This window comes from Piliocolobus tephrosceles, chromosome 1, assembly GCF_002776525.5.
Source record: "Piliocolobus tephrosceles isolate RC106 chromosome 1, ASM277652v3, whole genome shotgun sequence".
In the NCBI taxonomy this organism is placed as follows: Eukaryota; Metazoa; Chordata; class Mammalia; order Primates; family Cercopithecidae; genus Piliocolobus; species Piliocolobus tephrosceles.
The window spans coordinates 58,465,191-58,481,656 of NC_045434.1; the positions used below are offsets into that span (position 1 = coordinate 58,465,191).

Below are 16,466 nucleotides of genomic sequence, written 5' to 3' on the forward strand. Positions count from 1 at the left end.
GGCTCACACCAGGGATAGAAGTGGAGGTGGGGAGATGGTTTTGAGGATTAAAGAAGATAACATTGGCCAGGTGTGATGGCTCATACCTGTCATCCTAGGCCTTTGGGAGGCTTAGGCGGGAGGATTGCTTGAGCCCAGGAGTTTGAGACCAACCTGGGCAACACAGTGAGACCCTTTCTCTACAAAAAGTTTTAAAGCTAGCTGGTTGTGGTGGCTTGCACCTATGGTCCCAGCAACTCTGGAGGCTGAGGTGGGAGGATCACTTGAGCGATTGGAGATTGAGGCTGGAGTGAGCCGTGTTCATGCCACTGCACTCCAGCCTGGGTGACAGAGCAAGACCCTGTCTCAAAAAAAAAAGAAGAAGAGGAAGAAGAAGGGAGGAGGAGGAGGAAGAAGGAGAAGGAGGAGGAGGAGGAGGAGAGGAAGAAGAAGAAGAAGAAGAAGGAGAAGGAGAAGGAGAAGGAGAAGAAGAAGAAGAAGAAGAAGAACGAAGAAGAAGAAGAAGATCATTTACAGTACTTTCTCAATACATTGTATGCGGTTTCATTTCTGTTTCACAGAGATATGGGATCCAAATCAGCAATAGAGTGCAGTGGAATGGGTGCTTAAGCTCTGATCTGAAATCATTGCTCCTGGTCTCCTGAGGTGGAGGGTTTGTATACATGCATACACACACACACTCACACACACCCTGGCATCTGCCCAGTGACCCCGGGTGAGGGTCCATCAGGCCCTTACTGGAGAGGCAGCCCCTCTCCCCTACCCCTTCCTACGGTCCTCTGTCTCATGTTCTCAGAAGCACACAAAGCCACTGATGTGTTGGGATACTGGAAGCAGGATAATCAGCTAGGACTACTAAGACGGTAGCTCACTATACAAGATGTGGAGGGTCTACCCTCTCTCCTGCCCCTCCCAACTGTGGGGGTGGTGAGAAAGGCAGGTCTCCTTGAAGGTTATATAAACATTTGTTGAACAGAAACACAGCTGGGACCAGGACCCCTTCCTCCAGCTGGCTGACTTGCTACCCCAGAGAAATCTCAGCTGGGATTAGGGCTGAGCTTTGGAACACTCCACTGTGCATCTGTTGACTCCCAGTGACCCCAGTTCAAACTCTCCCATCTACCTTCCAAACCTGTCCATCTGAGCCCCACACTAGCCCCAGGGAGGGAGTGGCAAGAAGTGGTGCCATTGACTGGTGAAAAGAAGTCTGCCCCAGGAATCAAGACACCTGAGTTGTGTGGAGGGGCCTTGAGCTAGTCACTTGCCCTGTCTGGGCCTAATTTTCTCCTCTGTGAAAATGAGGGGTTTGAACTAGATGCTCTGTAAAGTCCTTTTTGGCTCGAACGTTCTGGATTTTCTGACCACATGAACTGGGTCTGATCCAGGGTACCTGGCATTTCCTGCAGGAAGGGCCTGGAGATTGAGGAGGAAAGACAGCAGTCATGCTGGTCCAGGAAAGGAGAGAAGCTCCCCACACTCATGCATGAGGAACTCTGGAAGACACAGGCATTGCTAATGGTAAAGAAATCCATTGCCTGGACCTGGACCCAATGTCATTGTGGCTTCTAAACCTGTGGCCAAACTAGGCCACTCTATTATTAATCTTTCTTGCTGTTAATGTTCTAAAGCAAATATAATAATACCTGCTTAGGTTGTCTGAGAATAGAATAAACTCATACATGTGAATATGCTTTGAAAACTTCTGCTACACAGAGACTGGAAATTATTTTCCTAGACAGCTGTCAAGGTCATGACAGATGATTCCCTCAGGATTCAGTTGGGTCAATGGGGCATCTGAGAGTAGGTTTTTGAAAGCTGGGATTAAGGATGTGGCCAGGTAATTCCCCATTGATCCTGCCACAGTATGGAAAGGGTTAATTCACTGAAGTCCCTCTCCCAATTCCTTTCTCTTTGCTTTCCCTGCCCCTCCATTCTGATTTAATTCTTTCTCTTTTTAATCACTCTGCTATAAAATGCCCATTGTCCTGCCTCTGCCATTATGCTATCAACCAGGCCTGGCTAGGATGCAGAGGAGTCACAGGCCCAGCTATCACCCACAGGCCCAGGGGGACGTTCTCTGACTGGCCAAAACTTGTGCAAGGATGGGCTTTTCCATCTAAGGAATGAAATAGCCTCATGATTGATGGGAACAAGAAGACATGAGGGCAGGTCAATGGACAGAGTTGTGGATACCTACCTTGGGACCCTAATCCCCTCAAGGGTCTCATTTCTGGGGCTCACCAGGAAATCGGGTATGTGATCAGGCTCCAGACAGGTGACCCTGGAACCCAGAAACCCTCAGGCAAGTGACACTGGAATTCAGAGCACACCAAACTGCCTCTCAAGTCTTTCCCTTTTTTTCTTACCCCATTCTAACCAACCACGTCAACCTCTGAGATTATTGTCCAGGAGACAAGGAGAGCCTCCCATAAACTATCTTTCGATGTCTCTGTTGGAAATGAAACTTTAGCCAAAAGAACCCTGGGCCTCAGCCAAGGTGACTCCAGAGATCCTTTGAGGTGGGGAAGGCGTGGGAAGGAAGAAGGAATTACGCCCTCCCAGGAATCTGGCTGAGGGACCTCATGCATATTAGTCTGCGTTCTGCCCTCTGCTTTGGACATTTCCTGGACTTTCTATGCCTCAGTTTACCCCTTGTAAAGAGCTGCTGTGAGAGTGCTGGCATGGGAGACAAATGAGATCATGGCTCCTAAGGGTTCTTCGAAGATAAGCCCCACAGGAGCACAGAGAAAGCCTATGTGAGATAGACAGTCCTTTTTCCTCTCTCCCTCTTTAGCTGGGTTTTCTTTCTGGACAAGTGCCTGACTCCCAGCTCCCTTTCAGCAGGTGTCATCCCCCTCTACCATGTGTCCCTCAGCTGCCCCCAACTCCCTGCGCCCCAGGCTACAGTCATGCTCAGAGTCACCCCTGCATTGCCCGTCCCCTATACCCCATTCTGACTGCAGTCAAGGCAACTGTGCCACCATATCCCTTCCACTCTGCCACACCCTCACGACAGGCAAGGTCAGGGCCCCTTCAAGCGCGGAGCTCCCCATTGACAGGGGAGGCTGTGTTTTCATATTTTCACAAAAAACTCCCAGACAGCATTTCTCTTCAGTGCTGTTGCCTGTTACCCAAAGTGCCTTGACCTGTGGACTGAAAATAGCAGGTGCTAATTTGCATGTTATTTATTTAAGTAGCAACGCTTCTGGGATCCTGCTCCTTCCCCTATAAAAGCCCACCATAACCTCCACCAAGCAGTAAGGTAGACACTACTGTGGGACTTACCCTCCTCATCAAGAAGGAAAGAGGAACCTATAGCAGGAACCTCGCCTTCTGTTGGGTTCTGGCATCTCAGGAATCAGTCCCAAGAAGGAGGTGGTGTACAGACCCTATACCCCAGAATGCTCAGTGGGGACTCAGCTGGCAGCCTCTGCCCTGAGCTGAGCTACTGGCTGAGACTTGTTCTCTTTGTGCTCTGCTCCTCCAGTCCCTGTGTGAGGGGAAACACAACGGGAGGAGGGTGGAAGGGAGGGTGGGCAGGCCTCCAGGTATCAGGATGAGGGATCGAGCCACATGGTCTCTGGGGGGCTGCAAGGGAATGTTCAGGAACAGCTCAGCTCCATGCACAAGACCCCTGTCCCTCCAAGTAAACCCCTATGTCTACCCCTTTCAGGCCTCAGATCTCCCTCCTTCCAGGCCCTGCCGAGAAAACCACAAAGGAGGAAACCTTATGGATAGCTTACAGCTAGATCTGGAGAAAAACATCCCCTGCTGATGACATTCCTTTGGCTGAGACAAAGTCATTTTACTCAGGATTCCATGCTGGCTGAGGCTAAAGAGAATCCCTTATGGCACGTCACTGTAAGCTGTTCCCCAGATGACCCAGGCCAGCTCCAGCACAGCTGCATGGACAGAGCCTCCCTAGAGAACTCACTGTGCTCACCGTGTTTTGGGTGGTGGTGAGGATGGGAGGCTCAGGACATTATCAGAACAGGAGAGCCAGGATAGGGCTTGGCCAGGGACATCATCCTGGAATGAAATGGAAGAATACGTGAGAGGACCATCTGCCTTACTCTGATTCCCCCTCAGAGCTGGTCTGCTTGGGAGCTGGTGCATCTTTTCTAAGTCTTACCACCCAAACCACTTAGAACAGAGTAAAGGGAATAAAAGTCTGTCTACCCCCTATGCTAGGGGGAAGTCTGAGGGATTGGTGCTAGGATCACTGCAGCCCTTTACTCCCCTTTGATCAAGCATATTTGGAAAACTTGGCCACAATATGCAATCTCAGAAACAAAGACCCTTCCTCCAACTTAAACTGTTCCATTCTCCAGAAACGGAGGTCCCTCTGCTGAGGTTTTCCGCCCTCTAAGAACTGTGGTTCATCACTCCAGAGCTGCAGCCCCAGGTCAGTGGCATTGGGCAGCCAGAGTAGTAGGGGCAGATGGGCTGTACAGTTACCCAAAGTGCATTGACCTGTGGGCTGAAAATAGTGGGGGCAGCCTGCATTGCTGGGGGTCTTGGGAAAGGACTATTCCTAGGACTCAAAGCACCACCCAGACCTCTTTAAAGGCAGTGAGAGCAAGGAGGAGGAGTTCAGGAGTGCAAACTCTCCCTTAACATCGGTAAAAACTGAGGCCTGGAAAGATAGGCCTAAAAAAACACATGTGACCTGGATCTGTATGTGCGGCTCAGTCACATCGAACGGCCCAAACGCTAGAGACTACTGCTCTGTGGTCCCAAGTCATCTTAGTTCAGCACATTAGGGGGCTTTAAAAAATTGCTGCTGTTGTTTTTGTCACTTAAAGAAACTGCAGGTATAATTTGTCCATCTCTAAAATGTAGGCTTCCCAGTTTGCCCAGTTCACATTGGGACTGGGACCTAACCATCGACACTTAACCCCTTCCAGGAGCCAAGAGTGAGAACTGGAGGAAGCAAGGGTGAGGGCAGCAGGCTAATTCCCCAACAGGGCTCCTTTCTCTGGAACCAAGAGAGTGAAGTTACCAGGAGAACCCTCAGCGGGGAGTAACCCAATGGGAGGGCCCTGCTACTGGATCCCACTGTTTTTTTCCTAACCAGTCAGCTGAAAATGGGTCCTGGATAAAGGCACAGATCGTTGGGTGGTGTGAGCTGATGTTTCTCTCCCACAGTCTTCCCCCAGCAAGCACACCTCACCTAATCTGTGGTCTCCTGAATGCTGGAGAGATGTTAGGCCCCACCGCCTGAGGTTGTTAGGACATCAGAAGGTCGCACCATCATCCTACTTGGCTCCCGGCTGTGAGCAGAAGGGTCCTGAGCCAACCTCTGGCAATATGTACCCCTATCGGACCTTCGTGTCCCACCACACCCCTTCACGGACCTTGTTTTAGGCAATGCACTGACCCATTCTCCGATTTTTAGAAATTTCTAAAAGCCTGGAAAGGAGCCAGGAAGAGGCTGGGAGAAAGCCCTCTATGGAGAAGGTTCTGCCCAGGCCTCCCCAACTCCTTACCCACCCGTGCCCCAGAGAGAAGTGGCTCGCTGCTCACACCCCCTCCTGCCAGTGCAGCGTGAGTAAGAGAGCCCAAGGGACCGCAGCTGGCATCCCAGGGGTTAATTCCAGAGCAGCCCAGGTGGAGGTCGAGCCCCCAGCCCCGTCGGCACCTCCAGGCTTCCGAGGTCACCGGAACGGAGGAGGCTGCGGTGGCTCTTTGTCTACCTGCTCTGGGCGTTAAAGAGCCCGCTCGCAGCCTGCATCGCTGGGGCTCGGGACGGAAGTCAGCGGCGGGGAAATGGGGCTCTGTCACTTTAAGTACAGCTGGAGCCGTAAGTATGAGCCCGGGTGGTGGGGAGAAAAGGGAGCGGAGGGCAGGCGAGGGTTCGGTTTCTGACCCTCCGCGTGGCCCACAGCTCATACCTTTTCGGGTGTCCCCGGGTGTCGGGCGAGAGCGGTCCTGGGGGGCACTGGGTGCCTACCCGGTGAATGGCCGCCTGAGCCGGGGAAGATGCTTCATCTGCCCCTGCCCAGATCCGGAAGGACAGTGAATTTCCCCCGCAGGTAAGCGCCCCCACACCCCCGGCCTCACCACCAGACCGCAGAGCTGGGGTCAGGTTTGTGGCACCCCCCGCCCAGCCACAGCCCCCAAGTTCCGCCGCAGCTGCAGTCTCGGGGCAGTGGGTGTGGGGTCCGCAAGAAGGAGGGTCTTGGCCGCGCTCGCTTTTCCGCCAGAGAGAGGAGTGCCGGTGCCGCTGGAGCCTCTGAGCTCCTGGACGTTTGGCTTATGGGCATTTGGGGTTGGGAGTGGGTGTGTGGAAGGCTCTAGGGAGGGGAAAGGGAAGGAGAGGAGCTTAGGCGCCCAGGAGACCTGGACTGAGCTGAGACAATAGCGCAACTTGATTGAACTTCGATGGTTGCGGCTGTGGCGCGTGGGGGCCCGGGCTGTGAGGGTCGGGGGTCCTGGGGACCAGGCGGATGGAAGGAGGAGGGGTTTGCAGCCCCAGGTCAGCCCTGCCAAGGTCACCCTAGTTCCGGAAAGCTCCAGGAGTCGTCCTGGGGTGAAAGGAGGTGGTGGGAGGCGGAAGGATGAAACGGGAGGGAGGGGACGTTGAATTTGTGACCGTACTGCTGGCTGGATTCCTCCGAGAGAGAGTGAAGCCTGGTACTCTATCCTGGGAAGGGGTGAAAGATCGGAGAGCCGGGCAATTTGGGGAGACGCACAGTGAGGGACTGGCCTTGTAAGGTGAGGGCAAGGCACAGAGGCTCCTTCATAAAGGGGAAGTGAGTGTAACCACAGCTGGCCCTGGGACTCTCTGAGCTGACTTGGAAACTGCACTTCCAAGGGAGAATTAGGAAATTCCACGGGCCTGAGAAAGGGGGCTGGGGTTTCTGCTTTTTTTCAGGGGGGTGGGCAGGGGAGGCTTCCCACCTCACTATTCTCATTCCATATACACACTCCTTCCCCTCAGCCTCCCGCAGACCTGGGAAGTTGGAGGTTGGGCCCTATGCCTGGTGCTCTGGCCACTCCCACCTCAAACCTCACACAACCCAGACCTGCACCCTGTAACATGCGCCTGCTTCCTCATATTGCCTCGAAGGGAGCCCCAAGGACCCTCCAGGGGCTCAGTTGCAACTGTGCACACAAAGGTCTGGGGTAAAAGCAAAGAATTGGGCCAGGCCTGAAAAGAGAGGCATCTTCTGCCTCCATTCCTGCCCTGCAAAACCGTGGGCACCAGGAGCCCCTTGGAAGCCAGAGGCCCGCTGACCCCAAACTTTTTTCCCCCACCATAGCATGACAGAATGCAGCCCTGCAGTCCCTGGAATGTGACTTGGGTCCTTGGGGTCACTTTGCCAAAATGACTGGTAGGTATGGTGGTGTCATAAAAGGAACCAGTTGATGAGCAGAGAATAGACCCATGTAGGGACCTCTTACTTCAGGTGAGATCCTGGGCTGAGTCCTGGACAGCTCACAGGGTCCTGGAGAAGGCGAAGGGAAGGAACTATTCATAACCTCCTCTCTTTCCCCCACCTCTGCCACCCCACCTAGAGCCTACTTCAGATTCACATAGGGTGTGCCCAAGGAAAATTATAATTGCCACCCAAACAATATTTGCACTGCTTCTACTCTTAAATTCTTTGCTTCCCCAATGCCCAGAGGGTGTGCAAGTCCTCTAAGTGACCCCAGTGCTCTTTCTCTGAGCCTATCATTCTTTCCTTCCTACTCAACAGCCTTTTCTAGGTTACCCCATTCTTTCTTTTGAATTGATATTCTCCCTGCCTCCTTCCTCTACCCAACTCCATCTCAGGGGAACCTGCCCTTATAAAGAGAGCTTAGTGCCCTATCCTGGGGCCATAGCTATTGAATACTCACTTACCTCCTTACTAGAAACAGACTTCTGGGCAGGTGTGCCAGGGCGGGTACCTGTCTGCCATAGCCCAGGTTGAGGAGCAGGTCATGTTACACCTACCCAGCCTGCTAGGGTGGAGCTGGGTTAGGCCTGTGGTTTCCTTTCCATCCAAGCCCACGACTTTCAGGCCAATTGCTATTGGTAGGCAAGGAGACAGGGGATGTTGTAAAGTGGAGGTTATTCCTCGAATTGCCACACTTCACATATAAAATTTAACTAGCCTGGCTCCAATCCACAGAGGGAGAGCTTAGCCCAAGCCTTTGCTCTAGGGAGGGCTCAAAACTTTCCCTGTAAATGATGTTTCACTGAGGCCAGCAGGGATCAAAGAGATGCTGACCCTCCAGGATCAGGTTTCCCTTAAACTCCAAAGGAGGCAGCACTGGGAAGATGTGAGGGTATCTGGGTGAATGACTTAATTGGCCCTCAGGTATCTCCATGACCAGCTTTTGATGAGTGAGCTGTGATCAGTCCATGGCCTCTTCATTGTTTCGGAGCAGATGTCTTTCTTGTCTGGATGCCTGGGATTCTTCCATCTATTATGGAAGGCTGTGCCCACAAGCACTGTTCTTGTGTATCTCAAACATTATGGTCTCTCCTGGAGACTCCTTCTCCTCCTGTCTCAGCAAACACTGTCCTTCAGTGTCTTCCAAGCAGGAAGTCCAGGCATCTATCCCATTCGGCACTCCTAGACTCCCTCCTGGAAAGAACCCTTAGCTAGAGCCTGGGGATCAGTGGGAACAAGACTTATTCACTACAGTTGCCTGACTCAACCCACAGAGACTCCCTGGGGCAGAGGGCTTCGGCTTGGCACAAACTCAGCCTCTGTGAGAGGACAGAATGCCTAGGGACAGCCAAGCCAACGAGCTGCCTCTTGTTAGAGGGTTTTATGGGGCTAGGCACGCACACCACAGGCAAACCACACTTGCTGGATTAACCTCTTCCTGCAAAGCCCCTGCCCTGAGCTTGGGAGGAATGAGGGGGGAACTTAATGAGCAGAAGGCATCTTAATAGGGGGACAGTCCGTGTCTACCATCTCAGCTAATCACCCTTTCTCATTTTAACATGAGGCTCTAAAACACAACCTGTACTAAGTGCTTTGTAACCACTTTTCCATTTAATCTTCACAACAACCATATGAGGTATATATTATTATCATCCCATTTCACAGTTGAAGAAACTGAGGCACAGGGAGGTTAAGTAGACATACTAAAGATCACAGTAGTGGGATTTGTCCTCATACCTAGAGGTCTGTCTGACTCTAAAGCCAACCCCTAACTACTATGCTATAAGGAGACTATTCTTACCAATACCAGTTGAGGTCCCAGGAATACTAAATGCTGAAGATGCAGAAGTTGAGAGTAATTGGCGGCCTCAGCAAAGGTTTAGAGTTGGCCCGGGGCTGTAGTTGGAATGAAGTGAAAATTATAATTGCCACCCAACCAGTGGGGAGTGGGAAGATTACTAAACTTGGAGTCAGCTGACCTGATTTAGAACTCACTCCACTACTAATTAGCTTTGTGACCTTACAGAGATTGCATAGCCTCTAGCCTCAGTTTTCCTCTCTAAAAAATGGGTATAGCTCCTGATTGATCTACCTTACTAGGATGTAATGACAGTGAGAAAATATGAAGAGCAGAATGCTTTAAACATGTGGGCTTTGATAAGTGAAATCATGACCACGTGAAGTCATTCCTAGAAGCAAGAGTCTCTCCCAAATTCTTTAGATTGTTTTTTTAGCATCTTTTTCTTCCGTCTTACTAGGACTCCAATGAGGATGCCCATGAGTATAATACATGGAACAGTTCCCAGCTTAGAATATATATCTAATTTTTGCTTAAATTCTTCATTGCCCATCTTCAGGTTTCTATTCAATCCAAATTCTATGCTAATGAGGATTGCATATTTATACATTCCTGGTTTGGATAGCAATTTACATAAAAATAGACCACTTTTTAAAACTTAAAAGATTATTTTTTAAAAAGCAATTTTGTTCATTTAACCTTTCCTCCCTGACAACTTTGTGCCAGCCACTATGCTGGGTGCTGGAGAAACAGACAGAACCCTAAGGAGCTGACCTCTACTTATGTATGTATTCATTCATTCATTCATTCATTCATTCATTCATTCAACAAACTCTAGTGAGCACTTCCCAGATGCCAGGCAAAGTTCTGGGTACTGGGGATAGAATAGTGAGCAGTAAGGCAGACCATAGTCCCTGCATTTAGGAGCTATGTTTTCTTGCAATGAAAACAGATCAATCAATGTTAGCAAATACTTTAAATATATTATTTCAACCCATGAGAAATGTGAGAGGGGATAATGCAGGAGGATGTAGTCTGGTGGAGGAGGCAGAAGGCAGCAAGTAACTGTGATACCAGGTCATATGTGCAGTAACTGAAAGCCAAGCAAGCAGGGGCCATACTTTGAGTGGTCCCGGAGAGCTTCCTAGAGGAGGTAGCATTTTCTTTAGGGCTTTGAGGAGAAACTAAGAGTTTTCCAGAGGGACAAGAGCTTATTTTAGGAAAAAGGGGGAAGTTTTTCCCAATTGAGAGGTTCTGTGTCATCTTCCAACTTCTCTGCCTAGACCCGCCATCACTGCCTTCATCAGTCACACAGACTTCGTATCTAAGACAGAATCCTCTGAGACAAACAACTGAATGAATTTTTCACTGCTGTCTGGAGGAATCCTATCTGGAGGTCTTTGATAGTGCCACTGACTTGTTTCCTCTAGACCTGGGTGTCAGTGTCAGCTCATGTTTAGTTCACGGAATAATGGAGTCCTTAGGCTGTCCTTGCCCTTGCCCTTTCCATAGAAGCAGAATAGAATAATTCTACACTTGTGGAGCATGTGTAGGATGTGAGAATTCATCCTCAGCCTAACTTTCTTGGGATGCTTCAGGAATTTCCTAGAAATGCTCAATTCTTGGACATTTACATCTTAGGAAGCCTTTATCCCATAAAGGCTCTGACTCATGATTGGGTAAGAAATATTGAAAAAGAAAGAATATCAAATATCCCTCCCACACACATGCATATGTGCACACATGCACAACAGCCTGGCCACTGGTCCTTAAGTATTGAGCATAATCAAGGAATGCTTGATACATCCCATGGACTTACAAAGGATATACAGCAAGTATGAATTTTCTCACGAACCAGTTTTCCTCCTTAGTGTATTGTTGCAGGTGCCATTTGAATAATGGATGAGTTATTCAAAAGAAGGGAGAAGAGGAAAGTTGTGTATCCACTTCTGATTTCCTGGGTACCAAGCTGGGTGCTTTATAGGTGTTTTCTTTGTTATCTTATTTACTCTGCCAGCTGCCCTGAAGGCTAATGGTGACATGACCATTTTTCTGATGTGCACATATGTTCAGGGAGGGAAAGTGCCTGTCCTAAGTCAGTCAGTAAGTAGTGGAGCAGAAATTCAAACCCAGCTCTGGCTGGCTATACAGCCATTCCTCCCTAGACTAAATGTAAATCTAAAGAGCTGGGTACTTTCTACAAGCTTGAAAATCAAGTTCCCTTTTGAGATGGTCATTTCCTATAAAGAAGAGCTGCTAATGAGGCTCCCCAGCCTTCAGGGAAGTTACTTTTATTGTATTTATTTATTTATTTTGAGAAGGTCTGGCTTTGTCACTCATGTTAGAGTTCAGTGGCGTGATCACCTCTCATTGCCACTTCTGCCTCCCAGCCTCAAGCAATCCTCCCACCTCAGCCTCCAAGCAGCTGGGACCGCAGGTGCATGCCACCACACTCAGCTAATTTTTTTTTTTTTTGTAGAGGTGGGGTTTCACCATGTTGTCCCGGCTGTTCTCTAACTCCTGGGCTCAAGCAATCCACCCATCTCAGCCTCCCAAACTGCTAGGACTATAGGTGTGAGCCACCATGCCTAGCCTTGCTTTTAGAAATATCTATATATATTTTCCCCATATTTACTCACCATATGGTGATAGTTTTGTCCAATTATAAGTTTCTAGGGGCTAGGGGATTTTATCCAAGTGTTGTATATGTGGAACTTAGTAATGATCTTTTGATGATGACAAAAAATAGCTGATACTATACCATTGTAAGAGCTAATATAGCAGTACAGCTTTGGACATACCATATTTATGCTGTGTCATGTCACACACAGAGCCCTTCCGATTAGGTTAAATCACGTCACCTGAAACATAACAGGTACATAAAATGGAAGCAAATCCACCAGCAAGTATTTATTCATTGCCTACTATGTGTCAAGAAATTCTGTTAATCACTAAAAACGTAACAAAAGACAACCTATTCCAATCCACACTATGATTAACTTGTAATAGAATTGGGTATTTAACAGTTATTGGGGAACAACAGTAGCTGGAAATAGGAAGTAAGCAAGTCAGAAATGTAAAGGAAGATTTATGCCCAGGTCAAGGAGCAGCACATTAGGAGGGCAGTGAGTGTGGGAAACTCATGGAGGTTCAAATGTAGACTGCATTGAAATTTGGAGAGAATGACTAGGTCCAGTGTCTCATGCTGTAATCCCAGCACTTTGGGAGGCTGAGGCAGGTGGATCGCTTGAGCCTAGGAGTCCAAGACCAGCCTGGGAAACATGGGGAAACCTCCATCTCTACAAAAAAATACAAAAAATTAGCCAAACAAATAATTAGTTCCAGCTACTTGGGAGGCTGAGGTGGGAGGGTTGCTTGAGCCCAGGAGGTCGAGGCTGCAGTGACCTCTAATCATGCCAGTGCACTCCAGCCTGTGTGACCCTGTCTCAAAAAAATAAAAATGAAGAAATTTGGAGACACTATTCAGGAGGAAGGGAGACTTTCAGGTATGAAGGTAGAAGAAGAGCCCTGGGCCTGAGATAAATCTTGAAGAGAATTGATGGGGCAGTGGATCAATAGGTAATGTATAAAGAAATTGGAACATATGGCCCATCCCACTCTGTCATCTTCACCATCCTCCTGGGCCCCCATTCTTGGGACTGTGCAAGCAGTTGCCCCAGTGCGCACACACATGGTCCTGCCTGTGTGCGGGTGTGTGTGTGAAAGTGTTATTTTTCAGGCTTGGAACATTTTCTCATGGATTATTTTTAATTCTTCTATAAGACTATACTAGACTATCAAGTTTTGATTTTGGTGATCTGCCAACTGTATGATTTTAAAAATAGGTTTTTAACAGCTTTAAAACAGAAGTAGTATTTCTGCCAGGGGGTGGAATTGTGGCTCAAAGGCCCTGAAGGAGAACACATACTTGGGATTTATTCTTGGGTGCCATGGATTTCTGGAATTTTGCCCCTAGACACAGTGGCGAAGACAGCAGAGGGTGTTCCAGGGTACACATCCTAGATCCTGCTCCTATTTATTCCCTCTGATATGTGGTTGAAGGGCAGTGCTTGAGTGGTTAATCAGATCCCTGGAAATGGATGCCTCACTCTTGTCTGGAAAAAGTTCCCTAATGAAATCTCTTGTTTACATTATGCTACACATTCATGTTCTGGAAGTTTCTGCCATTTCTTCCCATTTCCTATATTATATATGTATTTGGTGCCCATAATTTGTACTGTTTTTCCCCCATTTAAGCTTCTCTCTTCATAAGTTCTAGGTAAACATCCTTGTAGTTTCCAGGTCCTGGGTTGCCAGCTCAGATTCCCATGCCAGCTGTTACTGAGTGCTTATCCTGGGATCCTTCTTCCAGAACCCACAGCTCCTTATGGCAACCCCACCGGAGTGGGTCCCCAATATATGGGATTCATGCCTAACAACTTTGCAGATGCCTTCTGGGCTAGTATTGAGCTGATCCTGGGGAAGATTGTAGATTGCTTTCCCTGGAAAGGCAGCTCTCTGACTGAGAAAACTTCATAAACACTACTCTTCTCAGTGCTCATAATGTGTTTTGGAATTATTACCTTTGCAGTATATGAGCAGTATGTTAATTTATTAATTTTCCTTGTCCCATTAAAAGGGTCCTCCTCTCACTCTTATGAATTCAGTGTGAAGGAGGAGGAATACGTAATAACACCAGCTTTTTCACGTGGTTTATAGCAATTGCTTTCATCTTTTATGGGTGCATCTCATGTTTGCCATGATATTTCAAGTTGTTTCTTTTCTGGGGTTTTCATATGGAAATCCCTGGCAAAGCTGTGCCCCTCCAGCATTCGCATGTGTGGAGTGTTTAGAAAGGGAGATGGAATCTGGGCTGCTGCACTTCAGTTACCTCAGCAGGGAACCTACCAGCCTCCACCAAGCTCTACCCCTGGCCTCAGAACCTCAGGGGGCAAAAGTGGCCTGTCACGTCCTCTGTCTGAGAAACTAGCCGTGAGCCTCTTGCAGGAGGGAGGAAATCATTGCTTACTCATGCGCAACCTGGTTTAGGAGCATTCCTGCTATCTGAGAAACTAATTCTGGGAATTTGCACAGAGCTATTCATTGTAAAAGCAGCTTTGATCCCCAGAGAGTCCACAAGACCCTGGAAAAAAAATTGCTTTGCCAGGGAGACAGTGGAGCCTGTAGGAGCCCCCTAAAGAAGCTGGGACTCCTGGGTTTGGTGTCTGGTTTTGACATAGTAGTCTGCTCAGGTAGGGCTCTTAGCTACCCCATGTCCCTTTTATGAAGTTGAACTAAGACACTCTCTGGCCCAGTGTGGTGGCTCACGCCTGTAATCCTCGCACTTTGGGAGGCCGAGGCAGGCAGATCACTTGAGGTCAGGAGTTCGAGACCAGCCTGGCCAACATGGTGAAACCTTGTCTCTATTAAAAATACAAAAATTAGCCAGGTGTGGTGGCAGGTGCCCACAATCCCAGCTACTTGGGAGGCTGAGGCAGGAGAATTGCTTGAACCTGGGAGGCGGAGGTTGCAGTGAACTGAAATCATGCCACTGCACTCCAGCCTGGGCAACAGAGTGAGACTCCATTTCAAAAAAAGAAAAAGACTCTCTCTAACTGAGAATAATTCTACCAGTGAAATAATGTCATAAAGTTAAATAATGCTGGCCATGTGATTTCAGCCCAATGAATCAGCAATAACGGTTATTAGCCTCAGTTCCTCATCCCCATTTAGCAAAATATTCAGAAGTGAAGCAAAGAGAAATATATTGAAAAACAGCAAAAGTCAGAAGGGGAGCTGTGATGATGTCTTCAGCCTTGTGAATTTCATTTTTGTCTTTCCAAAATGGTTCTGGGCATCAGATGGAGCACAGCCTTTGCACCAACTTGCTCACTGTTCCCTCTGACTGTGTGCCTTCTGCACACGGAGCACAGGTTGCCAACAGGCTGCTCTCAAGTGTGCCTGCATCCTTCTGCTCCACCAATCAAGTTGAATGCTTTCCTAGAATTGCATTTGCTCCCAAACCTGTTTATGCCAGTTGAACTTGGATAATTTAATTATTACATAAATTGATGAAATATGAACATAAAAAGAAAGTTGTTTCCATAAAGACTATATTGGATCTTTCAAAAGGGAAATTGCTAACCTGGGCAACATGGCAAGACCCAGTCTCTCCAGAAAAGAAAAAGCAAAATTAGCCAGGCATGATGACACATACCTGTGGTCCCAGCTACTCAGGAGGCTGAGGTTGGAGGATCACTTGAGCCTAGGACATCAAGGTGCACTCCAGCTGAGCAACAGAGCAATTCTGTCTCCAAAATGAAAAGAAAAGAAAAGGCATATTGCTGAGTTATATGTAGGACTTGAAAGGTTAGAGGAGATTATAAAACTCTAGAGGATTTCGCTTTCAGATTGCTTTATGTTGTTAAAATTTTGCTCCATCTTAAAGAAACTGACACTAGACTTGATAATGCACTGTAGGTATGGGTGTGAAGACTCAAGTTGGAAAAGCAGAAGTGTATCAGGAAAAACTCTATTGATCTTAATACTTTGAATGACACTGAGGTTCACTGGCAACTTTCTGTGTAATTTTTTATAACAAAGACCTACTGCTGCAAGGATTTTACATGTAATGAGTGCCTAAGGAAGGTATGACAAGCCCTTCCCCAAAAGTCTCCCAAAGCAGAAAAACACCCATCTGCCTGGACGACTTGGTGCATCAGTGATAGGGGAGAAATGACTGAGATAAACTGTTTATGGTATGAGAGTTGACCAAGTCAGAGTGGGGAGTGGAGGAAGAAGGGCAGGTGGACTTGGTGCCTCTGCCTCCCTTTCAAACAGAGCAGCCCTGTGTTTACCTGTTTCATACATTGAGGACTTCTGGTTAAAGTGTTAGTAAAAATGATTGCTCTTCTTAAAAAAGGGCTTGCAAGCCACCAAATTAGGTCTTTTCTGTGTCTTTCTTTCTCCAAATCTGTATGAGATCTAAATAAGCTCTCCGTAAGTGAGACAGAGGACATATTTTTAGTGCCCAAGTCATAGCTTGTATTTATTCATTTTCAACTCTTTGGAGTAATAATTGATGAAATTTATATTTACTCACACCTACCACTTGGTTGATGCCCAGAGGGGCTGTCACCTCCAAATCTCAGAAAGGCAGGCAGGAATTTTTGGCCCGCCTGCCTTTCCGAGATTGGAGGAGGGCTGGAGGGTGGGGTGAAGTTGTGAGGACCCCTTTACTAAATTGAGAAGTGGTCTGGATCTACCCTGTGTCAGAACAGGAT

The 16,466-nt window shown here is 48.1% G+C and overlaps 1 protein-coding gene across 2 annotated transcripts in view; it reads left to right on the plus strand.

The window, feature by feature from the left end:
• NAV1 (neuron navigator 1) overlaps nucleotides 1-16,466 on the plus strand; it is a 283,320-nt gene that overhangs the window by 191,756 nt on the left and 75,098 nt on the right. Inside the window, exon 1 of one of the 2 annotated variants that reach the window (XM_023187003.2) lies at nucleotides 5,794-6,035. The exons of the other annotated variant lie outside the window; for it this stretch is intronic. Within the exon in view, the coding sequence (XP_023042771.2) occupies nucleotides 5,983-6,035 (53 nt within the window). The 5' untranslated portion in view covers nucleotides 5,794-5,982. Of the gene's footprint in view, nucleotides 1-5,793; nucleotides 6,036-16,466 lie in introns of those variants that run through there. 2 annotated transcript variants of the gene reach the window in all.